General features: G+C 36.0%; 1 protein-coding gene and 1 long non-coding RNA gene across 2 annotated transcripts; one reads left to right on the top strand and one right to left on the bottom strand.

The window, feature by feature from the left end:
• Positions 1-19: 19 nt before the first annotated feature.
• Positions 20-17,023, top strand: LOC132552744 (uncharacterized). The gene is made up of 3 exons (XR_009554339.1): positions 20-219; positions 7,767-7,865; positions 14,617-17,023. It is a non-coding gene; the product is annotated as an uncharacterized LOC132552744 (long non-coding RNA).
• Positions 8,216-24,584, bottom strand: LOC132552743 (organic cation transporter protein-like). The gene is made up of 10 exons (XM_060216942.1): positions 24,442-24,584; positions 22,016-22,262; positions 17,913-18,016; positions 16,781-16,935; positions 16,314-16,482; positions 15,268-15,492; positions 14,601-14,827; positions 14,008-14,189; positions 8,656-8,807; positions 8,216-8,429 (listed from the first exon to the last, which is right to left on the bottom strand). Exons 1-10 carry the CDS (start codon positions 24,582-24,584, stop codon positions 8,309-8,311), a joined length of 1,725 nt encoding a protein of 574 aa, XP_060072925.1. The 3' UTR covers positions 8,216-8,308.
• Positions 24,585-26,964: the final 2,380 nt, after the last annotated feature.

Consider the following 26,964-nt stretch of genomic DNA (forward strand, 5'->3'; position numbering starts at 1 on the left):
GCGTTGCAAACAATATGGCATCTCGCATGAGGCTGGCGATGAAAATCAGTCACTGCATGAGTCACAAAGCAGAGAGTATTCCAGTGATGATATGATAATCCGTCCGAAAATAAGGATAAGGAGTCCGTATGACAGATGGATTTATTTCAAATAGTGAAGAACTATATGCACCGAAACAAAGAGGAAACATCATATGTGCGTGTGAATTGAAGTTGACAAGTAAGCATGTAATGTAATGTTACGTTGAAATAACAACGTTTAAACTATAGTGAATACATTTTGGTCTGCTCTTAATACTGTGAAACATTATTTGCAAATAATATTTTACAAGAAGCGTATTTTAATAGGCTTTACCACTGATATCAATGCAAATTATTTCCGCAGGCGTAGGCAAACGTAACTGCCTCGTTCGCAATTGATTATTAACATGTACACATATTATTAGCGCTATAAATAGACGGGCTTTCCGAAGAATCTAGGTGGTCAAACTTTACATTCGGAATTAACTATACGTATTGAGGGAGCATCACGATATAATTTGATTCGTAGACAATTCTAATTTCTAAAATGATGGTTTTGAAGTATACAAACGTTCTATTTACAGACTTCTTTTCCGTGTACATCTTAGTTAGTGAGAATTGTTATTCTTTAGTCTAAAATATATCAGGAATTCCCATCGACACCATAGCTCAGGAGGCACTTAGTGTGCATGCGCTGAAGATAATGCTGTTGTAAACATTCTATTCTGAGCATTTGTTGAAATGAATTTCTGAATCAGAAGGAGGAATCATTTCTTGATACAGGGTATGTAGGTCATGTAATTAATATATTTTCAGCACTTCCGGTCACAAACAAATACATTAATTGATGTTTGTGAAGCTGGTATTTTTTTATCAGCTGTTAAACTACGACTTTAACAGCCGTACGATAGTTTCAACACAAAACACGATTTTTTTACGTAAGTAGGCAATATGAGTACCTTTGATAATGTCATTGGGGTTAGTGAAAAAATTAGGTAAAATGATATTGTCTTATCTATGCATAAAGTAATCTTCATGTTTGAGATCGTCTTATGAATGATACGGCTTCGGTAGACGAGAATCGGGGGCATTTAACTAGGAATAAGAGGAAGGAGAAAGCTTTGTATATCACACATGACTTACATAACTACAAATCCATTCATGTACTTATTTTCTAATTATTGACCACAAACATTAAAATAATTTCCATTTACCTGCTTGGTGCGTGTCCTCCATTTTTATTCCGGAGAAGAAGTTTCGTCCTTACGTTCTCGATCGGGTAGGCCAGTGTCGAAATGCTCTTTGTCTGTGTGCTTCTTTTGTGCTTGATCTTAAAGAATTCAAATTATCTCTAAGCGTATGTATGGTCACCACCATAGCAGTTCAAACACAAATCAGAGCTAGCTAATTTTAGGTTTACACTGGACAGATAGATTAACCGATTTCCTCTTAAGGTGAGAGTCTTCTGAAACTTTAACTATCACTACGGCTGTATTTCACCGGAAGTGTTTGTAGATCGTATGAGGGTAGTAAGAGTCAATATCAATAAGTCCCAGGTAGTTCTATGTCCAGCAATCTCATGGTCGTTATCAACTATATCACCATGGGTTCCATAATTTTAAGTATCTTTGGACCCTCATTATCTGAATGCTTAATGCGACACTTTAGATAAGACCAGACTTGACATTGGACAACTGATATAGCTGTCGCTAATATTTAACAAGCTAGCATGACCTAATTGTAGTTTGTTCCAAAACTTTCTGATAAACGTATTAACATCAATCTCAATTTTAAGAAATCAGACTGAATTCCAATTATTACATTCAATATTACCACTTATTTCACAGTTAAACTACTTTGAAACAAGTAATAGAAGTAAATGTCCTATCTAAAAAGTATTTATTCTTTTATCACTTTTATTTGTCAATCACGTTTACATATACATAATCATTTCTCGTTAATAAAAACGAAATATGACATCCGGTCTTTTTTTTTTAAATCCTTAATGAATATGACGCGGTTATATAACTTTCCCTTCAAAATTTGGGCTTTCTAGGCTTTCGTAAATACTGATATGGTAGAACCAAAAATTTCTGTCTCTAAAATGTTTATGACAAACGCTGCTTTAAGCCAGTCTAAGTGCTATTAGTATCACTTTTAATTGCGGTGCCATTGAATTTTTAAGTCAAAGAGAAGAGAGAGAAAGACACTAGAATGGATTAAAAATAGCAAGTTGTACGGTTTGAAAAAGTTAGTGATGTAAATAAACTTTTTTATGTTTTTAAATGAACCCACGTTGCTGGTCACGTTGTGGGAATACTTGTTTAGTTCATGGTGTTTGCTTTTCTTCCACTTTTATAATCTCATCCGTTCTGTCTCTAAAATGAGCATAGTCAATAAAACATGTAAATATCAATAACAGCATAATAAATGTGAATATGGACATTAAATTATCATTTAAGAGACATAAATGTTCGGTCTACGGATATGGTATCTGTAAAATATTACAACTGCGTCATATGCAAGTAAGAGTTATGTCTGTGCATATTTTATCCTTTAATGAAACGTGTAAACGGTATATGACTTCATCTTTACATGATCCCGAATTTGATACTTTGAATTAGAGACTTAAATAAAAACCAAAACATATCTGGCTTAGAAGGTATATATCACATGTATACATTTTACTTTTATTGAACTAAATCCTTGACAAGACACATTGGTTGAATTAAAATAATGTTGTTCAATGCAAATTGTTTCGTGTTGTGAAAGCAATATTTTTCATAAGCCTCTAATTTGTTTGAGATTCACAAATCGACTCTGTTGCAATGTCGATGTCACTAGAACGGATAAAAATGAATAATCAACAGTCACCTGTAAATTGGGTTACATGCACAGTGTGGTAGGAAGTAAATGTAAGAATACTGTACACGACAACAATTTTTCAAAGCATTTGTTAGGATAAGACTTCCAATGACCATGATCTATCATAAGATTCTGTTACGAAGTGTCGTCGAATCGCAAAAAAAAATGATCGGTATTTGGTATTCTTTTTTCGCAAGACATGTAATTTTTGTGTTAAACTAGACAGAAATATTATAGAATCTAAACCAACACTGCGTTACAAGTAACGAGAAGTTGGAAATAAAAAGTAAAAAATTGGACATGACAATAATTTTTCAATGCATTGATCACGACAAGACATCTAATGACCATTATCAATGATACGATATTATTACCTGGGTGTCGTTGAATCGTAAAAATTGATAAACAAAATAATTCGGCGAAGCACAGTCCCTCAATGACACGATATCACCAATATGAAGTTCTAGTGACAAGAAGTGTAGGAGATAGAATCCAGACAAGTAGGTCAAATTAGGTCAAACTGTTCCAATTTAAGTAAGATTGACCTACTTTTGATCTACGACACACCACTTTAAACCATCTGAAGTACCAGTGACAAGTGTAGAAGATAATAGGGGAAAAGTTGTTGGTCCAAGGTCAAAATTTAGTGATAAGTATTGAAGGACTTAGACCCCGGCACGGAAGTGAGCAGAAAAAAAAGGAAAAGACATTCGAAGCTATAGTAACTCACTCCCTTCCCGAGGTCGGTTCCCGGGGCAGGACAAAAAATATGCCTACTGCATTCACACATTAAGGACTGTTTATTTAAACACACGTTTGTACTTGTTTTCAATGTTGCATACGCTCTAAATATTCAGTTATCTCGGACTCGCCTGTACATAATCTCCAACGGTGTTGTGACACTATATATTCAAAACTAGAACATGCTTAAAGGCCTGGAGTAAAGGAAAACTTCTATTAATACTTTATGCAAAATATCAGCATGACATGTAATATAACAGAGTTCTAGTTCTATGTAAAACTAGACAAAATTATAGAAGAGTCTAACGCAACAAGTAAATGCCACCAGAATCATAATCCAAATTCATATTCAATAAAACCAGAGCAAGATATGAACAAAAGAAAGACTTGCACGACGACTCATGAAAAAGTACAAGGAGAAAAGCCCAGGTGCTCCGGAAGGATAAGCGTCTTCTGCTTGATTGATGACACCGCTGTGTATAACTTAGTCAATCATACTAAGTAATGTCACATTCCCAGATGAGAATATGTTATACAACAATGTCCATCTGTATTTCGCACATTGAAAGAGGATATTTCTCAATGAGATCCCTCTGTAAGCCATAACACTTTTTCATCAACCTGCTTGTTTTGAAAACATACGTGATGATTTGGCTCGCCAGTTGACGATGTCTAGCACGAAAATAGTGATATTGGGACAGTCCTTTGGATATCGAATATACTGTTCCATGCCAGCACCATTGGTTGTGGATGCGAAAATGTTGAAATGGATGATTATATAGATGTTGGTTTCCATGTAGGACAAAATGGAGAAAACGACCAATGTAGAAGAGTCTTTCATGTTCCAATACTGATGGGTATACTAATGGATGTTGCAAATATGTCATAGGTGTATTGCTATTGGTGGACGTCATCAAAAAGGTATTTAAAAGTGAAATTGGCTTTGTTAAGAATTTGTCACTTTCTGTCTTGATAAGCTCTTGGATTAGTTTAGCGTGGTATGAATACAAAAGCAAGTCAGTCAACAGAGGCTATAATTAGTTCCAGCAGGTATATGCTAATAGTCTCATTAGTTGCCATTTTTGAAAGACATGTTTATTTGATCTTAAACTTTTACAATAATCTGCATACCTTAATTAACATGTTTGCACGTGTTTAGATCATCTTAGAACTATCACCTGGTTTGTCTAATGTATTTTCTGTAATTTTATAATACTAAATAACAGCGTCTATCTTGCTTTACCATTAAAATCTGTTTTCCAAATGTTTACGATAAAAGTATGTTTCCTTTATATAATTAACATGCGTCGGAGTTGTTGTACCTTGTACTTTGAACACCTGTTAACATGTAGAAACGTCAGACCACTTGTTTCAAACTGACATAACTGCTTTAGTGAATATTCTGTCTACTTAATTGTTAAATATCACGGCGACGGCGTTGTAAACGGTAGATACGATAAAAAGAAAACGGTAGGTATTCCTGAAGGGCGAGTAGGAAATACTTGAATAGTTATGTAGCAGGTTTCATAGTCAAATCTAAGGGGAAGAAAACGACAGGTCTAGTTATAATAACGTCACAATGGGGGAAAGCTTTCATAATCTTTTTGATGAAAAAAGAGACAACAACCATAGTTATCATGATTTTTATATGAATAATAATAATTATATAAGAGTCAGACTGTAGAAAAACTACTAATCACCTACTATTTTATAAATGCCATTGTTATGTGCATTTTCAAATGTAAGCAACAGTTAGCAGACACTCCAATTCGTTTGACTCCTGACGCATTGTTTAATTAGGAAAAGTCTGAGCGCATTCTAAAAACTTAAATTAATCATAATGTCGAACACACAGTCGGCCACTTTAAAGATGTTTAACATGGTTTTTACATTCATTATTCTTATTTTGGTCGCCATGAATTAATGAGGTCGTAATATCCATCGGATGGGAGCCGTCTCAAAGCACTTTGTAGCTTTTTAAAACAATTGTGACTAGTCTTTTTTCTAACAAATGACCTTTAAAGATTTTATGAACATAAAAAGCTACATAGCTATTTATTTCCATTTATATTTGGTGTCGCTTGCTGAAAATTATCCTTCTTCGCCGTCGATAAATATACTTCTGGTTTATATAGTGTACTAGCAGCACTTTTCAAAGTCGATAACATTGGACGTTGAAATTCTTTTTCCCTTCCAAAACTGCATATAATGATATTTTAGATCTACAGAAAACCTCTTTTCCAACAAAATCTACTCTTGTTAGAAGGACTTTTGGCAATGTTTCACTTATACCTAGAATTTCACAAAGTACAGCCAAAACAGTAGATTGTATTGAAGACAAATTTGAAAATCTCCCTGTCTCTACTGATAACAAGGATACAAATTTTGGTGATATCATCTTTGGTTGGAGGAGTAAAAGATGCATATTGCATATGAAGATATTAAAAATACTTCATACATAACAGCCGAATGATAAATAAAAAATGTATTGATACAGACGGTACATTCGAATTTACAACAATTATCAAAAAGAGTATATCCATTATTAAGCAGATCAACAAAAATTGTAAATTACGCTACATGTGATCGAAATGTTTCCCATCTATCAGAAATAACGTTATCTCCACCTATTGGATCCTAATGACCAAATCAGTTCCGTCTCTCATCATATAGTTATCCTACACGTACCTAACAAAGTAATAAGTAATCTATGAAAAATAAACATATGCTTATGTAGCCAAATGAAGTTTGATGAATTCACATAATATTTAAATATAAAATAATTTTGTCTTTCTAACGTAATTGTTATCTAGTTCCAAAGATTCAGTAAGGAATCCGGGTACATGTATTCTAATTGATTGTACTGCTGTTGTAAAATCCTTATATACATGTAATGTATATAATATACATATAAATTAATCTAGTAGTTATGGAATGCTTTCGATATTGATTTATAAACTTTGAAAAGGGGATAGCTTTGATGTTTGATGAATATGGATTAATTTTTCAGTCTTGGTGAAGGTTTGCTGCTTGTCGTGGAGGCATCAGGCCAAGAAGACATTTGTTTGAGTGAATAGTAAACCTAACCTTTTTTTACATGTCGCACTTGATTGGATATTCAAAGGCATGTCTCATTATCACGATTTTCGAACAAGATGCCGGCAATCAGTAAACTCACAATATAGGGTATCGAGAGATGAAGGTTGATGAAAACAATGTATCACATTCATCATAATGATCTGATTGAGATGAAGCAGATGGCGCTTATCTTTCTGGAACACCTGGTCATATTATCCATGTGAATCTTCCCATTGTTCATGAGTTTGTTGGGTTCTCTTCGTTGTTCCCCTGCAGGTGATCTAAATGTTGTAACATGGGAGGGAGTAACAACTTTTCAATATACAGCGAACTTGGCTGATAACAATATACCAGGATTTGTAAGATTAATGTCAGGTTTCAAAGTCAGGGTTTTTACTACCAATGACCAAGTTCTGAAATCTAGAAAGTTTAATTTAGAACTCGTGGACAAGTAGAGTGAAAATCCGCTTTGGGAAAAAGCCAGTGTACGTCTCAACCCTAGAACTAGACAAGCACTTATCTTACCCTGCACAGGTAAATTTCCAGTGTGAGATTTCCTTGTGATGTGATCCGGAAGTGAAACTACATTTATGTTGCCACACACATGCGCTAGTTCGTCTGCAAGTGAAGTCATGTGCTATTCTCAAAACTGAAAATATTGTGTTACATTTGTATCATCATGATTGAAGCTCATCTTAACGCAGAACTTATTATTTGAAATATAGAATAAATATCAAAAGTATAATTTTATTTGACATTTTATTGGCATATACACTAGAATTATATTTTGTGAGAAGCGCGGTCCTCGTCAACAGTTCATACGCCATCCTAGTCTTTTTGTTGACTTCGTCTTGCACTCAGACCAATGAAAAAAGGTAAGAAAAAAAAAATGCCATACCTCATGTTTGTAACCATAATAATCATCCCCCATCGGGTTTTAATACCCTTATCTCACTCTAAAGGAAGTGATTTTTTTCCAGGAAACACCCTTGTTTATTTATACTGTCGTCACATTTTGTAACCTTTAGATTTTAGACAAACATTGTTACTTTTTACATGCAGGTGATGCAGTATATAAACTACATATCGTTACAGTACATCGTCCTTTTAAACCACCTCAAGCTAAGGATATGTACAACACCAACAACACAACAGGTCAAGGTAAAACTGAACATTTTAATATAACAATATAATTACTTGGCTAAACCAAGGTTCATATCCATTAAAAATGTTTTATCGTACATTGACAATCAATATTGAGCTTATATAGCTTATCTAGTCGTTGTATATGATGTATAGACATTGCATTAATTTGTATTAAAATTAAATTGTATTATTTCACACCGTTAAGAAATGTCTTCCTCTGTGCCCAAAATCTTATTCTCCATCCATGGATGGAACAAAACCCAAGTCACAGTAACAGATAAACAGTATTTATCTTAGTTTAACATACTAATGTCCAAAACCTTGATTAAAGTGTATTCACAAGAGAAAACTTTGATATTGGGAATTTTTACATAATCGGTTTTATTAAAGACTGCTGGCAGACCTAAGACATAAATAGCATTTAAATACTAATTATAGTATTATCAGCATGATGTAGCCTATAGTTTAGAGACCATGTCACCATCAGCGTTCGACGTAACATTTTCATCATCATGGACATACGCTGTATTGATGGTGGCCAGGGTAGTTTCATCCTTTTTCTTGCTTTTGTAAGCAGACCTGGATAAATACAAACCATATGTAATTACAAATTCTGTTCCACAATCTAGCAGAATTCAGTATTAAAGGAAATAAATAGTACACTCTGTTGTGGCAAGGGTGCGTTTACTTATTGTTAAACTACAAATATCTATATAGCAACTGAAATACTAAATGTATTTATGGAGCTAATGTGGCTTACATTTACCTTTGATAGAAATGTAGGAAATGCATAAAGTTTGCTTACGTTCCAAATAAAATTCCGTCTTCAAGGGTTTCCGGCAGATCTTGATTCAGGGTTTCCGGTAAATGTAAAGCAAGAACTCCCGCCACAATAGTCGCTACTCCAAACACGACTAATGGGAAGGCCTTCCCCATTTTGCCCCCGATTTTATCTCCCTGAAAGTATACAGGACAGACAGATTGTGCCAAGTTTCTAGTTTCCTACTATCTCACTTGCATGGAACACAAATAACCACCTTCTGTATAGTGTTTGCAGTATTGCGAAATTACACTTTTTTGCTATTGTCCATGAAACGGTTCCTTTCACTGATAGTATTAACACATAATGAACTATCATAAACACGAACTGTCACAATACACGTCACTTTCAGTATATTGCTAATTTATTTGCTAGTATAAAAAAATTGCGCATTGGACGAGGTAAGCGTTTCGCCGACACATGCATCGTTGAACGTGATAGATTCGACGGGGCTTCTGTAATGGTTTTGGAAGGCATCGCCCATAGAGTAAAACAACCTTAGTGGTCCCGGATCCAAACCGCAATGCTGTTCGATACAGAGACCAGATCTCCAATCACATGTCCTTCCACTTCTCAAACGTCATAACCTAGTTTTCCAGCAAGACAATGCTTGACCGCATGTTGCTAGAGTCTGTCGTGACTTTTTTCTCATGGCATACAATGTTTGGCCCCCATATAGCCCTGACATGTCTCCCATTGAGTATCGGTGAGAAGAGCTGGACAGGCGTATTAGGAAACGTCAAACGACAAAATATCATAGGCTATTGATTGCATAATTTAATTGTACGTATAGATTCTTCCCATCCAAATCTTTAGATCTTATATATGGCATCCTCGATATCTCAGGGGTTACGATCACTTCCGCTCTCTACACCCCTGGTCATTATTGAAGGCACATCCGCAATAACTGGATTGGTTTCAGGAGAAAATAAACACCAATCACGGGCTGATACGATCCTTTTAAAGATTACAAACTAGAGATACCTAACTTCAAAGCTATAACAATATACCGTTATGCATTCCCGAAATTCGTTTGATGTACATTAAAGTATCAAACTAGTCTTTTCGTGTTGTCTACAAGGTGTCGAACATGGAACCTTCTATTTTGCCATAACATCTTCCAGGTGCAGAGAGCGAAAATGATTGTAAACCCTGGAGTATCGAGGATGTAGTGATCGTAACCCCTGGAGTATCGAGGATGTAGTGATTGTTACCCCTGGAGTATCGATGATGTAGTGATCGTAACCCCTGGAGTATCGATGATGTAGTGATTGTAACCCCTGGAGTATCGATGATGCAGTGATTGTAACCCCTGGAGTATCTATGATGTAGTGATTGTAACCCCTGGAGTATAGAGGATGTAGTGATTGTAACCCCTGGAGTATAGAGGATGTAGTGATTGTAACCCCTGGAGTATCGAGGATACAGTAATTGTAACCCCTGGAGTATCGATGATGCTATATGGTGATTCAGCACGAAACAGAAAATACCAGTATTTTATGACAGTGAAACACAACGTTTTGATCCAATATAATCTTTTGTTTGTAAACCCTTTATCATGGTTTCGGAGTATGTTATAATTTTAACCTCGATAAAACCTTGCCACAGAACTGGTTGAATCAGGTTTATGGTGGCGAGATGGTTCGTGCAACAAACATGATTGATCACGAAGAAGGATGGCTATGGAACGTGATGAAATAGAATGTAGTGTGATTTGAATAAAGAAATGTTTTCTACTTTGATCCCGCCTTGACTTGTTCCAAAAGAAAGAAGAAATGTTTGGCTATGTTACATAATACTTGTACTTTGTTATACCGGGTCTACTCTTTAAGTTATCGCTATCCTATCAATAATACTTTTCCCCTATCAACCCCCTCCATCCAACCACTCATACTATTATTCAATCAACCCCCTCCATCCTATCCACTAATTCTCTTCCCTCATCAACCCCCTCCCCTTCCCTCCAACCTACCACTAATACTCTTCCCCTATCAACCCCCTTCCCCTCCCCTTCATCCTACCACTAATACCTTTCCGTTATCAACCCCCTTCCCCTCCATGCTACCACTAATACATTTCCCCTATCAACCCTCTTTCCCCTTCATCATACCGCGGGCTCATTCGATCCTTTTGAAGATTACAAAAGAGAGACACCTAACTTCAAAGCTATAACAATATACCGTTATACATTCCCGAAATTCGTTTGATGTACATTAAAGTATCAAACTAGTCTTTTCGTGTTGTCTACAAGGTGTCGCAAGTGGAACCTTCTATTTTGCCACTGGCATGTTCCAAGTGCAGAGAGAAAGTGATTGTAACCATTAGAGTATCGATGATGTAGTGATGATTGTAACCCCTGGAGTATCGAGGATGTAGTGATCGTAGCCCCTGGAGTATCGATAATGTAGTGATTTTAACCCCTGGAGTATCGAGGATGTAGTGATTGTAACCCACGGAGTATCGATGATGTAGTGATTGTATCCCCTGGAGTATCGAGGATGTAGTGATCGTAACCCCTGGAGTATCGAGGATGTTGTGATCGTAACCCCTGGAGTATAAAGGATGTAGTGATTGTAACCCCTGGAGTATTGAGGATGTAGTGATTGTAACCCCTGGAGTATAGAGGATGCAGTGATTGTAACCCTAGGAGTATTGAGGATGTAGTGATTGTAACCCTAGGAGTATTGAGGATGTAGTGATTGTAACCCTAGGAGTATTGAGGATGCAGTGATTGTAACCCTAGGAGTATTGAGGATGTAGTGATTGTAACCCCTGGAGTATTGAGGATGTAGTGATTGTAACCCCTGGAGTATAGAGGATGTAGTGATTGTAACCCCTGGAGTATCGAGGATGTAGTGATTGTAACCCACGGAGTATCGATGATGTAGTGATTGTATCCCCTGGAGTATTGAGGATGTAGTGATTGTAACCCTAGGAGTATTGAGGATGCAGTGATTGTAACCCTAGGAGTATTGAGGATGTAGTGATTGTAACCCTAGGAGTATTGAGGATGTAGTGATTGTAACCCTAGGAGTATTGAGGATGTAGTGATTGTAACCCTAGGAGTATTGAGGATGTAGTGATTGTAACCCTAGGAGTATTGAGGATGCTATATGGTGATTCAGCACGAAACAGAAAATACCAGTATTTTATGACAGTGAAACACACCGTTTTGATCCAATATAATCTTTTGTTTGTAAACCCTTTATCATTGTATCGGAATATGTTAATTTTTTAACCTCGATAACATCTTGACACAGAACTGGTTGGATCAGGTTTATGGTGGCGAGATGGTTCGCGTAACAAACATGAGTGATCACGGAAAAGGATGGCTATGGAACGTGATGAAATAGAATGTAGTGTGATTTGAATAAAGAAATGTTTTCTGCCTTTATCCCGCCTTGACTCGTTCCAAAAGAAAGAAGAAATGTTTGGCTATGTTACATAATACTTGTACTTTGTTATACCGTGTCTATTCTTTTAAGTTATCACTATCCTACCAATAAACTCTCTCCCTATTAACACCCTAAATCCTGCAACTAATGCTTTTCCCCTATCAACCCCTACCCCTTTCATCCTACCGCGGGCTCATACGATCCTTTTAAAGATAAAAAAGGAATGACACCTGACCTCAAAGGTATAACAATATACCGTTATGCATTCCCGAAATTCGTTTGATGTACATTAAAGTATCAAACTAGACTTTTCGTGTTGTCTACAAGGTGTCGCACGTGGAACCTTTATTTGCCATGTTCCAGGTGCAGAGAGAAAGTGATTGTAACTATTAAGTATCGAAACCTTGAAACATAACTTGTTGAATCAGGTTTACGGTGGCGAGATGGTTCGTGTAACAAACATGAGTGATCACGGAGAAGGATGGCTACGGAACGTGATGAAACAGAATGTAGTGTGATTTGAATAAAGAAATGTTTTCTGCCTTGATCCCGCCTTGACTCGTTCCAAAAGAAGGAAGAAATGTTTGGCTATGTTACATAATACTTGTACTTTGTTATACCGTGTCTATTCTTTTAAGTTATCACTATCCTACCAATAAACTCTCTCCCTATTAACACCCCCAATCCTGCAACTAATGCTTTTCCCCTATCAACCCCTACCCCTTTCATCCTACCGCGGGCTCATACGATCCTTTTAAAGATAAAAAAGGAATGACACCTGACCTCAAAGGTATAACAATATACCGTTATGCATTCCCGAAATTCGTTTGATGTACATTAAAGTATCAAACTAGACTTTTCGTGTTGTCTACAAGGTGTCGCACGTGGAACCTTCTATTTGCCATGTTCCAGGTGCAGAGAGAAAGTGATTGTAACTATTAGAGTATCGAAACCTTGAAACATAACTTGTTGAATCAGGTTTACGGTGGCGAGATGGTTCGTGTAACAAACATGAGTGATCACGGAGAAGGATGGCTATGGAACGTGATGAAACAGAATGTAGTGTGATTTGAATAAAGAAATGTTTTCTGCCTTGATCCCGCCTTGACTCGTTCCAAAAGAAGGAAGAAATGTTTGGCTATGTTACATAATACTTGTACTTTGTTATACCGTGTCTACTCTTTAAGTATTCGCCATCCTGCCAATAATACTTTCCCCCTATCAACCACCTCAATCCATCAACTCATACTCTTCCCCATCAACCCCCTTAATCCTCCCACTAAAACTCCTCCCCTATCAACCCCCTCCATCCAACTACTCATACTCTTCTTCATCAACCCCCTCAATCCTACAACTAATACTTTTCTCCTATCGACCCCCTTCCATCCTACCACTAATAATCTTCCCCTACCAACCCCCTTACCCCTCCATCCTACCAGTAATAATCTTCCCCTTACCCCTCCATCCTACCAGTAATACTCTTCCCAACCAAACCCCTCCCCCTCCATCCTACCACTTATACCCTTCCCTACCCCTATCCTACCGAAAATACTCTTTCTCTACTCCTACCTCCATCCCCTACATATCTTTTTTTCACACCTCACATTACTCACCTATCATTGTCAAAATGCGTCCAATTTTTTTAATCTTATATATGTACATTAATGAAGACATGTTGCCTACATGCCGGTTGTCGTATTGGGCCGTTTTCATACAGCATAATGTATGTCCATGGCTCCCTATGACAGCTATTTTTGTGTCCTAGTTCATTGTCTATTAATATAGATATGTAAATACTTCTTCTAAATTCTCTCTGTATTGTATTGTTCGACGTTCATGTTAAATCGAATTAATCAATATTGTTTAACCCAAACTTGAGCGTTTCTTCCGTCTTACAAAACTTCACAAATTTCCTCTAAATGGCTTCAGTGAACTGGCTTACCGAATCAGCAATGAATGGCGCTGCAATGGCCCCTAATCTGGCAACACAAGAGCTCGCTCCCATCCCTGCGTTACGCACTACAGTTGGGAATAGCTCAGCGGAGTACATATATATGATGGCAAACGCTGCCGCAGCCCCTAGTTTCCCCAACATGGCTAGAGTTGTGGTCAGGGGCTGATATTCTGTAAACAATGTAATGTTGGCGGTGTTTATTTATTTATTCTTGAATGATCTTAATGTCAAGATTATTTCAATATTAATCTAATATAGAAATATAAATGTGTTATCAACGAACGATTGATTTTTTAAAAGTGCTTTAATTGAATGAATGTTCAATTAATAAAAACTGATGTAGGGATATTTAAGTGAAGATATCGATAAGAACGTTATTAATTTGCAGTCGCCTTTCAATTAGACACCCAGGGTTCGATTCCCCGAACGGGGTCACCTGCCGTGCAAAAAAAAGTAATGGATATAAGTTGATAGCTTCTTCCGCAATTGTTAAGAAAATATATGTAAAGATATTGAAAGCGCTACAATACTACAATGTTATGGACAAGGTAAGCGACAACATTTACATACATTTTACTTACTTTTGTCTAAATACAGAATAGGGAATATTGTGGAGAGGCAGAACAACCCGCCCATGATCATACTGATGCAATGAAGCCACTTCCGCCCAACCCTGTCCACCAAGAGCATGACAAGAGTGTAGGCCGGGAACTCCACCAGACCAGACAGGAAGAAGTTCAAGAAGTAGTTACCCCCAAGGTTACCGGAGTTAAGGGACAGACCATAATAGGCCATTGTCACCATGCACCTAAAGACAAAGAAAATATAATTTCGTTAAATTATTGAATAATCATGAACTTTGGACTAGGGAAATATTATAGTATTTCTATCATATACAAAAAGAAAATATAATTATTCCATTCCTGTCTATCCTGTAACTATGGAGAAAGTTAAACCCCTTTTTGCATCGCTGTCACCTTACTCCAGTAGAAATTGAAAATACATTCTGTAAAGTCACCACTGTGCGACGCTGGAAAGATAACAGCATCAAGGTATTTGCTTTAAATTGTTCACCTGTTATTACGGCCGTCAGATTGTTAGTGTATGATATACTGACAACGTCAGTTAAATATGAAGCATTCCCTAGCACGTGATAGAATCTCGTGACTGTTCTCAACAGTATTATTAATACCTCTTGGTATAATTAAAATTTCAGTAATAAAGTTAGTGTTTTAAGTATGAACCTACCAATTTACAAAAATCACCAAAGTTCTTAAGCATAACACCCGTGAGGTAAAGAGCTGCCAGACTCTCCCGTCATTTTGTTTACCGTCGTCAGTTTCCTTGTCCGATACTTGTAACAGATTATCATTTAACACGACCTTGTTCACCTTGGCTACCTTCTGTAGGACGACCTTGGCTTCTTCATATCTATGTTTGGTAATAAGCCATCTTGGCGACTCCGGCAATAGCCTTCGATTATAGAAGATTGTAAAAAAAAGAACAAACTTTGCGAAATATTGTAACATAGGGAACAAAGAAGAGGAAAAAACAGTCATGAAATGTATTCATTACACGCAACATCACTTCTCGGAATGCACAAGATGGTACAGGTCATCCAACGTTATGTTACTACATGTGGTACCCGTTATAATATCACGTTTATGCCACATAGGATATTCACCATTGCATTCTTATTTATCACATGTGGTATCGTCTAATGTCTTTTGTAAATATAGAGTATCATTCATTGTATTTCACGTCACCATATGTGTTACCCGCCTATTGCTTTCTATTAGCATTCGTCCTAGTGTAGCTTGTCACCACATTTGATACCTGTACCCGTCTAATACCTCTTGCAAGCATAGAGTATCCGTTGTTATGTTCCCAGTCACCACATGTGGAACCAGTCTAATATCTTGTCAACTTAGATCGTCCGTCATTGTGTTGTGGTACCAGTATATTGTATTCTGTTAACATAGAATATCCATTATTGTGTTCACAGATACCACATGTGGACCCGTCTAATGTATTTTGTCGACAATGATTATCCGCCATTATGTTATGATACCCATCTAATTTCTCTCATGTACATAGTGTATTCGTCATTGTGTTCCCAGTCTCCACATGTGTTTTCCGCCGATGAGTTACCCCGCCAGAGGAAGGAATGTGCTGAATGACTAACCAACATTTCTATCGAATTATATAATGCTTAATTTCTTTCCAATAATTCATTATATGTATATAGTGACTTCAATATTCCAATTTTTAAAAAAAAACAACAGATGTCTCACCACCAATAGGTCAGGATAATACTGAATGGAGCAGCACATGCTATCTCTATATATTTCCAGTGACGAATTAAGTAAGCTATTCCAGACAGGATTATTAGACCCAACGCAAAGAAGTACTCGCTGACGATTCCGGCAAACGTTCGCTTTGTGGGTCCTACAAGTTCCATTCCTGTAATATGACAATTGACAGTATTATGTTACGTATGGTTTTCTACATTATTGATACTAGTACAACATTCGTATACGTTTGAAAACATTAAGACGCTCAAGTGCTTCCGTGTTTAAAAGTGAAAACAAAATTAAAATCAAATTGAATTGGAAAATTTAGTTTCCTGACAAATAACACAACACAATACCTGTATTATAACTATAACAAAAGGCACTGGTTGTTTTCGGATTCGAAAAATGAAGATAATACCTGATATTATTTACAGCTGTCTTGAAGGAATATAGACTATTATACGTACCGATCACAAATCCGACTAAGAAGACTCCCTGAGTTGTCGCCCCTATAGCGGTCATGAATATGGCGAACGCAATATAGTTTGGACTGAACGCTAAAGCCAAAGTTGAGGCCAACATAAGAATGACTCCGATGTAGAATGTTTTTTTCCGTCCGATTCTGGTGAGATATGTCAGTACATCATGTGGTAATATCTTACGTCCTCACTGTACAATACTAGCTACATAAAGGTATTTTTATAGAGTTATTCCATTAGTGTCTGCGTATTTATTGTTTATCTGTGGTGTCTTTTAGTATAGTTTCAATTCAAAATATAAAATGAACATATGAATTTACAAAAAAAAAGCCAAAACGTAACCTGCAATTCGCTCAACTCTAAACCTTTAACTGAGAAGTTACCTGACTTTATTTCAAGACTGTTTTTTTTTAATTCGTTAAAAACTGCATTTTGTACTTCTAGAGCAAACATCACATACATAGAATACCGTGTTTGAAACAGATAACAGGGTTAGTCTGGGTAACATGTAGTACTATATCGTATAAGGTCAGTAAAAATACCATTTAACGACATAACGTAAGTTGATAAAATGTAGAACTATCGCCAGGATGGCCAACTTATAATCCCCGCTACCCAATCAACGGAGACCCCTCAGGTAAATTGTTTATAATGTGTTAGAATGAGCTCTCAATATACAAAACTGAACTACAGGAAGAATGGTCCGGACAAAAGGACGTGTAAAACGTAAGAGAAGAGCATTTCAGAAAGAATAATGGAAATAAATAGACCCCCAAAATTAATCGCAGGTGTACAACTTCAGTCTTGAATCTCCATATAGTTTCGATGAAAACTGTGGGAGTTGTTCAGACAAGATTCCCTAAATTTCTTTTCGGCGGTATAACAACACCGGTGAGCACAACCTACTTGTACAAGGTCAGTTAGAATGAAATGAATGCCAGGTAAAAACGTTACAAGCTCATTAAGTTTAATTGTGTAAAGGGAGAATTGACGTATGTCCCGACCGAGTCTTCATAAACACAGCCTTTGTAAAATTGATAATTTCATTCTCAAAAAGAAAATGATAAAAGTAGACCAACAACAAACTTGTAGACAAAATGAAATAAAAGAGTGAACTTACCCGTCAGATAAGTTACCAAAGGTGAACGCACCTATCAGAATCCCCACAAAGAATAAAGACTTTGATAGGGGTGGCTTATTGGAGTCATCACAGACAAGATTATGCTACAATAAAAACATATAAATATGTAGAAAAGAATTAAAAAGATAATTTTTTATTGACAAATATATGTTCAATTTTACAGTGAAGCGATACCATACTTCGGTTGGCTTCTGGCAGCTACCGTATTGTGTTTACTACGTAATTCATTAAATAGCATTTCACATGTTGATACATGTATATACCAGGATAACAACATCACGCGAGAGTGATTGTACTAAATTCAGATCATCTGACATTCTTTCGAATGATGAATAAAACATTTCGTGTCATGATCGCAATGGGAAAACAGTGATGGTCTTAAATTCAGATTAAAACTCGGCATACTCTCAAACATAGACGAGCCTGGTTTGGTCTGGCCTGGTATAGCTTTGTCCGGTAAGGCCCGGCCTGGCCCGGTATTATCTGGTCTCGTAGTATAATTATTTCCCCGATAAATGTGAGATCGATCATTGAACATCAATATATCAAAACCTTAGTAAAGTTATCAACTAATTACTGAATAGGATGTCAACAAACGAAAGTTGTCCCTGAAGCCATTGTTTTAAAAACCATTCGACCTGATCTTAATCCATCACGCCTAGTTTTGTATCGTGACATTGACTGTTTTAGACATAGCAAGGTGAGTGGTCTGAAGTCGAGCTTTAAGGGGGACGCCATAATGTTCACATTAGCCAAAGTCAGATATATTAGCTTTATACAAAAAATAACATATTGATTCCATGTTTTATAAGGACATATAACATTATGTGAAATGTTTGACTTTTCGTTACTAAATTTATTTATTCATAGCAACATAACAATTACGAGAAATATATACTTCTTGTAAAAGCTATTATTTTAAACTTAATCATTGGATCAACAATATTAAAATACACATGGCAAATGAGAATGTCACGATATCTATGTGGTCAGCGTACATGTTGTACCTGGGTTAGTTACCCACAACATAGACAGCTGTGTTATCGGCATCAAATTGCAGGAGGAAGATTAGCATAAAACTCTCTTTTCTTTTCCTCAAGTGATGTACTTCCGCTAGAAACATCTAATTGATAACAGATTATCTTTATAGCTATACGCTTACACCGTTAATCTAAAACCGATTTTCCAATAAACTGCGAGAGAATATAATTTAAGACCAGCCGAACTACTTGCTTTCATAATATTTAGACAAAGTTCGGCAAAAATAAACAGAGCTATGAAACCAGACCGAAAAGGATCAGAACACGATATTACATCAAAGTTCGTGACTTTGGTCGGTAACATTGTGCAAATGAAGGGTATGTTGTAAAGAAGAGAACAAAGAACTTACTCAGAATTTGGTGAGACAATCTAATTAGGGAAATAATTCAGAATGTTGTATTTCATGAATGTTTAGGTCATCTGAAGCGAAAGGTCAAGATGACCTATAATCATCGTGATTCGCCTGCCGTCGTCCGCCATTCGCTGTCCGTAAACTTTTCCTTTAAATCGCTACTCCTCCTTAACTTTAAAGTCTGAGTGGCTATCGACCTGATTTGGTCTGAAACGTCATTGTGAGTGAGTAGTTATTTCTTGAATTCAGAAAGATGATTTGACTTCTGAGACACCACTCGTCCGTATAGAGACTTAACGGATAGATCTCGTTATTTATTGATTTTTCTATGATGCGTTTGATATAGAGAAATTATAATATATATATATTATAGTATAATATCATTATCATATTGTAGTTTTAATTAGACTATTCACAAAATAATAGCACTTTTTGAGGAAAATTGATAAAGATTATCATCTTCTAACGCTGGTCGACATCGCCGTTCACTGTTTTGATCGGAGATAGCCGAGTTCATCACATGACCTTTCGGAACTTCGTATTATTCCGCCGAAAAAGGTACCCAGGGTAAGTGTAAACATTTGTCGCGTGAAGTCAGAAGAAGTGATAAATTTGAAATTGTATAACGGGTATGATCTCTATGAACATCCTCCACGCATTTGTATCGCTATATGGATAACAGATGTGGATAAAGTAAGGTATGATATGGACGTCCAACGATTATAATTCTTACACTTTACTTTCGAAGTTTCCAACATGGATTTGGCTTCCAAATGACAATTATGAAATTGTACGGGCTAATTTAATTTAATCTGTGCAGTCTAACTTCTGTGACGTCGTTGTTATACTATCACAACAAAGATGCACCAGATCTGGAATAAAGTAAACAGGACTAGAAGTACAGACGACTGATCTAGCCGATCTTTTGAGCGCAATCGTTTAGAAGCTTTGCTTTACTGATTCTTCCAAACAAGGCTTACTCGCCGAAATATACGCTATTTAATTCCAATATTCAAAGACATCAGCACAAGGCCCGTCATTTTGATAGCAAAGATTTTTCCAGAATCAATCTGTGATTCACGCTTGAAACTTATCAGCTACTTTTTCCTGAATAGGAAAGCTGCTATCAGATTATTTATAGCTTATTTGCTTACTGCACTGTGGAGCAAATAGTCGATAAATTAACGGTGGCGTAGCTGTAAAGTTTTCAATAAAAGGTTTGATTTATTTTCACCACGACTACGGTATAGTGACACAGGTCCCCAGTACAGTGTTATGTAAATACTTATCATCGTTAGATTGTAAATAATACTACCTATACCTCTATGTACTGCTTCTAATAATAATGGAGAAAACATAGCTAAAATGTCCCCAATTATTTCTGTACACAGACCTTTGTGATGGAATGACCTATGTCCTATTACCACCAATACCTTCAAGTGAACCTGGCATATCAAAACTGCGATGTAAAATACATACACAGGAGGAAATACACTTGGTCCGGTTTAGAATGGAACAACGGGACCGTCTTTCGAAAGTTACATTTGATCTTTGATCTGCCTAACATCAACAGAGCATGAAATGCTGATGACTTTCGTTGAGAATTGGCAGTTTAACGTAGCCAAATTCAACTTGGTCCTATGCTTACCATAAATATCAGCAAAGTAGATAGCATTCGTCACCGTTTCCTTTCCAAGAAAGATTAACAATGGAACAAACATATGTTTGCTATCTATAATGAAGCTTTTTTCATGGAATATACGTCAAAATCAAAGACGAAATGTACGGAAAACATAAAAATGATCAAGTATCTGGTTGACAACATGTTCGTCGAATTTGATAGTGAGATTTTTCAACAGAATATTGCCATGCCTCTGTTGACTAAACTTTTTTGTTTTCATAGGAGGCTGAATTTATCGAAAAGTGTATCAGAGCAGGTAACAAACACTTTGCAAAGTCGTTTAATTTCACTCAAGTATATTAATGACATCTTGCTTTTTAAATATCAAAACAATCATTTACAACATCAATAGTATACACCCACCAGAATTGGAAATCAAGGACACAACATACTCTTCTAAATCGGCCGCTTATCTCGACTCTTTTTTATAACGAAATCAACATTGACAACTTTCCACCAAGTATGGTGGTTTTGATTTCCTTAATATTAGTTTCCCACTTATTGATAGCAACATCCCTGTATCACCAACCTAAGGTGCTGACATGTCGCAGTTGATTGCATATTCAATTGCCTGTTCCCATTATCACGATTATCATTCAAGAAGTCGTCAACTGACGGACATACTCATTACACGTGGTTTTAAAAGATGCAAGTTAATGAAACTTTTTACGGTCGTCATACTGGTGTCATTGAGAAATATTCCATTTCTTTATGCGAACCTGGACGTGTTTTATGCTCGTTAGTTTGCCTGTTAGTTCCGTTGTTGTATACCTTATTCGCCTTTGAGAACGTGATATTACTTTCTTGTATTGACCAAGATTTACCTGGCGATATTGCCGCTGAAGCAGAGCACGCTTACTCTTCCGGAACATCTGGCCTTATTCTGCTTGTACTTTTAAGAAGTCTCGGTGAAATACCTTCAAGCCTTTTAATTAATTCAGACATTTTGACATTGTCTATCAATAAGAAGGAAATATATTAAAAACCGAAGACAAACAAAATAGCTACCTTTGATGTAAATGTTTCTTTAAACACATCGTCACTGTAAACCCATTCAGTACATTGTATCTTTGTTGCATTGATTGGGTGACTGGAGTTGTCGAACGTAACTGACGTAACGTTGTAGACAAACAAGTGACACTGGTCGTATAAGTAGGTCTCATCCGACGACGGAGGTATAAACTTGTTGATGAGTGTAAGGTGGTCGTCATTCTGTATATGATAAGTGTCATTATCATAGCCTGGTATCTTGCATCTGTAACGAAAGGTCAAAAGAAGTATCACTATTGAGTAAATAGGATCCTCACATCAAGTTGTATTCTCGACCTCGAGATACTACAATCACGCAACACTTCCATACGCAAATTGATTTAAAGCTGATCTAATAACGACAGTTATTGAAGATTGACAATGTTAAGTATATGTTGATCGAGTTTCAATCATTCATCAAACACACAATGAAAAGTTGAAGCATTTCTCTTAAGGTTAATGTATGTGTTTCTAAATATACGGCCCATAGAATATCAAAACATTTAAAAATTGTACAGTTTCCCTTTCTCTGCAATTACAGCCCCTGTCACTATGATACATATATATTTAGCGTGTTTGGTAAATGTATACTCATCTTAGTTGTGAAAAGTCATATTTAGTTAGGTAGCATCATACATGTCCCAGCTAGATTAGTTTTGAATAGAAGGCGGGTTTTTTCCAAGAATAGATAAATAGATAGATGAATAAGTAGGATATTTTAACTTGTTTACTTTTTGTTGTAGTAGTGTATTAGAAAACCAAATTAAAGTTTGTAAACATTTGCTTCTTTAAAACTCAACGGCATATATATTTTATCGATCTTTTTATTTATTTAACTTATGATGTAATTGTGTTGCGTTACAACAGGCTGTGAAATCAGAAACTCTCTGATTAGGCTCACCTGTGATCTGGTGTATAGAGGAGCATCGCAGAAATAACCCCAAAAAGCCCGACAAACACTGAGGCTACACAAATAAGCAAATATAAAATCCTCTGGTATGTTCCAAATGCTCCAAGTTTAGCAAATATTTTCTCGGTCTCCATTGCATTGGTTTTGTGAGGAATATTTTTGCTAGGTTGAATATATGCGCACAGATCTACTATTTCTCTGATAACGTTTACTTGATATCACACTTAGTGATGTACTTTAGCTTAAAGAGCCAGACCCACTCCTCAACCGATATCATTTTATATAAACAAAAATTCATGATTTACTACTTTTCTCGGGTAGCAAAAGTCCTGACTAACCCTGTAATACCGCAATTTTAAAGTAAATCGCTACCAATCTAACGTAACAAATACTTGTTTAAAAAAGTATTTGAAACGACTCAGTGCTAATTCATAATTATGCGGGAAGTCCTGCCCTCTGACGCATGCGCAAAGAACTGTAAATAAACATGCCACCTTTCAACATGGCGGAAAGCGTGCGAGGGAAGCGGGGAAGAAAACGTATTTTGACGGACTCTTGGGCAAAAAGAAGGAAGATGGCTGGGACATACTCTGTATCGCTCTCTGTTTGGCTCTCTCGTGTAGTATCACTCTAAAATCATATTCATAAATACTCTTATCATCGAATATTCGCTTTAGATAGATCCATTTCGCGATGTTCTCTATGCTCGTTGCCGTATCGTAGCTCCCGTTTGAGGGCCTCTTTACAATTAATCGTAGTTTTTATCGTAATCTGCACGTTTATGTGTCATATCTAAGATCTAAGATGTGATCAATATATACGTTAGATGATTTCCATATAGGATATATAGAGTACTAATTGCATTTATCGGTAAAATCTCTTTACAAATGATGTCACATGGACGAACTTCTCACCTCTTCCTCCATTTTTGTTTTGGTTCTGACCGCGTCTGATTGTATCATGTGACTTTTCCTCATCAATATTGATTAACGACACTAATTCCGGCACCGATATCTCCAGTACCCTTTCAATTTCAAGTTCGAAACTTTATACAAGTTTTTATTGATATATTATCTATTAGTATAAAACAATATTTCTGTCAAAAATTAATGAAAAAATATCTATAACGGAGTGGGTCTGGCTCTTTAACTGTTCAAATATAATGGATATGTGACATACTGCCTATAGAAGCATCTATTATAGATATGAATGCATATATTGTATACAAATTCATGTGCAAATGATATCATTCCGTGGAACTCTGAATATAAATCTAATAAACATCTCCCTTTCATATGTGAACTAAACGAACAATAAGGTACTATTTCGTACTGATAAAAATTAAACTCGCACATCATCAAGTATTGATATCTATGGGAAAAAGCCCTGTTAAGCAGAAAGTCCGTACTCATATCATATACCGAGTACATATTGTTATTGAAATTTCATGTACAATGGTTAGGAATATTGCCGAGAAAATAATACTTAATCTTACCTGTGTTCTGGTGTACCAAGAAGGATTGCTGAAATTACGGCGAATAAACCCACAAACGCTGATGAAATACAGATAAGAGAGTACAGCCACTTTTGGTAACGACCAAAATCTCCTAGTTTTTCTAAAATAGCATCAAAATCCATCACGGTAAACTGATACTTTGGTATAGTTGAAGGAATACAGTGACTTATGACCAGACAGGGTGAGGGTTAATTACTGATAACAGTATCAGGAATAAATGGTTCACTAGCTATTCTGGAATTTATAAACAAAACAATATACTGGTGAATTAACGGGCGGAGTATTGTACATTACATCGTTGTTAAATGTGATATATGTACTCGGTATATATGATCTACATCATGTACTCATTATATGTGATCTACATCATGTACTCGTTATATGTGAACATCATGTACTCATTATATGTGATCTACATCATGTACTCGGTATATGTGATCTACATCATGTACTCGGTATATGTGATCTACATCATGTACTCATTATATGTGATCTACATCATGTACTCGGTATATGTGATCTACATCATGTACTCGGTATATGTGAACATCATGTACACGTTATATATGATCTACACCATGTACTCGCTATATGTGATCTACATCATGTACTCGGTATATGTGATCTACATCATGTACTCGGTATATGTGATCTACATAATGTACTCGGTATATGTGATCTACATCATGTACTCGGTATATGTGATCTACATAATGTATTCGTGATATGTGATCTACATAATGTACTCGTTATATATGATCTACATCATGTACTCGGTATATGTGATCTACATCATGTACTCGGTATATGTGATCTACATAATGTACTCGGTATATGTGATCTACATCATGTACTCGGTATATGTGATCTACATAATGTACTCGTTATATGTGATCTACATAATGTACTCGTTATATATGATCTACATCATGTACTCGGTATATGTGATCTACATTATGTACTCGGTATATGTGAACATCATGTACTCGTTATATGTGATCTACATCATGTACTCATTATATGTGATCTACATCATGTACTCGGTATATGTGATCTACATCATGTACTCGTTATATGTGATCTACATCATGTACTCGGTATATGTGATCTACATTATGTACTCGGTATATGTGATCTATATCATGTACTCGGTTTATGTGATCTACATCATGTACTCGGTATATGTGATCTACATCATGTACTCATTATATGTGATCTACATCATGTACTCTGTATATGTGATCTACATCATGTACTCGGTATATGTGATCTACATTATGTACTCGTTATATGTGAACATCATGTACTCGTTATATGTGATCTACATCATGTACTCGGTATATGTGATCTACATCATGTACCCGGCATATGTGAACATCATGTACTCTGTATATGTGAACATCATGTACTCGGTATATGTGATCTACATCATGTACTCGGTATATGTGATCTACATCATGTACTCGATATATGTGAACATCATGTACTCGGTTTATGTGATCTACATCATGTACTCGGTATATGTGATCTACATCATGTACTCGGTATATGTGAACATCATGTACTCGGTATATGTGATCTACATCATGTACTCGATACATGTGATCTACATAATGTACTCGTTATATGTAATCTACATAATGTACTCGTTATATGTGATCTACATCATGTACTCGTGATATGTGATCTACATAATGTACTCTTTATATGTGATCTACATAATGTACTCGGTATATGTAATCTACATAATGTACTCGTTATATGTGATCTACATCATGTACTCATTATATGTGATCTACATCATGTACTCGGTATATGTGATCTTCATAATGTACTCGGTATATGTGATCTACATAATGTACTCATTAACTCAATAGTTATTCTTATATCACAGCCAGTAAGAACAGGTAATTAATTCTAACGAAGTAATCTAGATAACATTGTTCTATATCACAGATGATCATCGTAACAAGAGAAAATCCCACCTATGCTTACCTTAAACAATACTGAAAAGTGTCTTTGATTTACTTTCTTCCTTTTAAAGATAATCCTATTGAAGACGTCGACAGCTAATCGTAGTAGAGACGATACCTACGATATAGCAAATGGAAGAGTCTTGGTGTCAAAAAACTGTAACCAATTATTTTATTTATTCTTTCATTTAAGAATGTGACTGTACTTCCCGTATTACCGGCAATAGCAAGCAGATAGTTAATGATATGCAAACATATTTGTTTGACAACTCTTTAGTTTTTGCCCGCTTGTTCTGGTGTGAGTATCAGAGAAGCAAAACACATGCGGAAAAAAACCTTTAAATACGAATATTACATTATAGTGAACATTTAATAGAATATGATACTTATTTAATTGTATCAAATTTATAAATAACTTCAAGTGCATACATCCTCGTGAACCAGAAATGCTCAGATATGTCACATTCCTCTTGCATATAAAAGCAATGAACTGTACATGTTTTAAAAAGATGCCAAACTAAAGAAAAAT

The sequence above is a fragment of the Ylistrum balloti genome, unplaced genomic scaffold, assembly GCF_031769215.1.
Source record: "Ylistrum balloti isolate Yb309-2 unplaced genomic scaffold, AGI_CSIRO_Ybal_v1 Utg370274, whole genome shotgun sequence".
In the NCBI taxonomy this organism is placed as follows: Eukaryota; Metazoa; Mollusca; class Bivalvia; order Pectinida; family Pectinidae; genus Ylistrum; species Ylistrum balloti.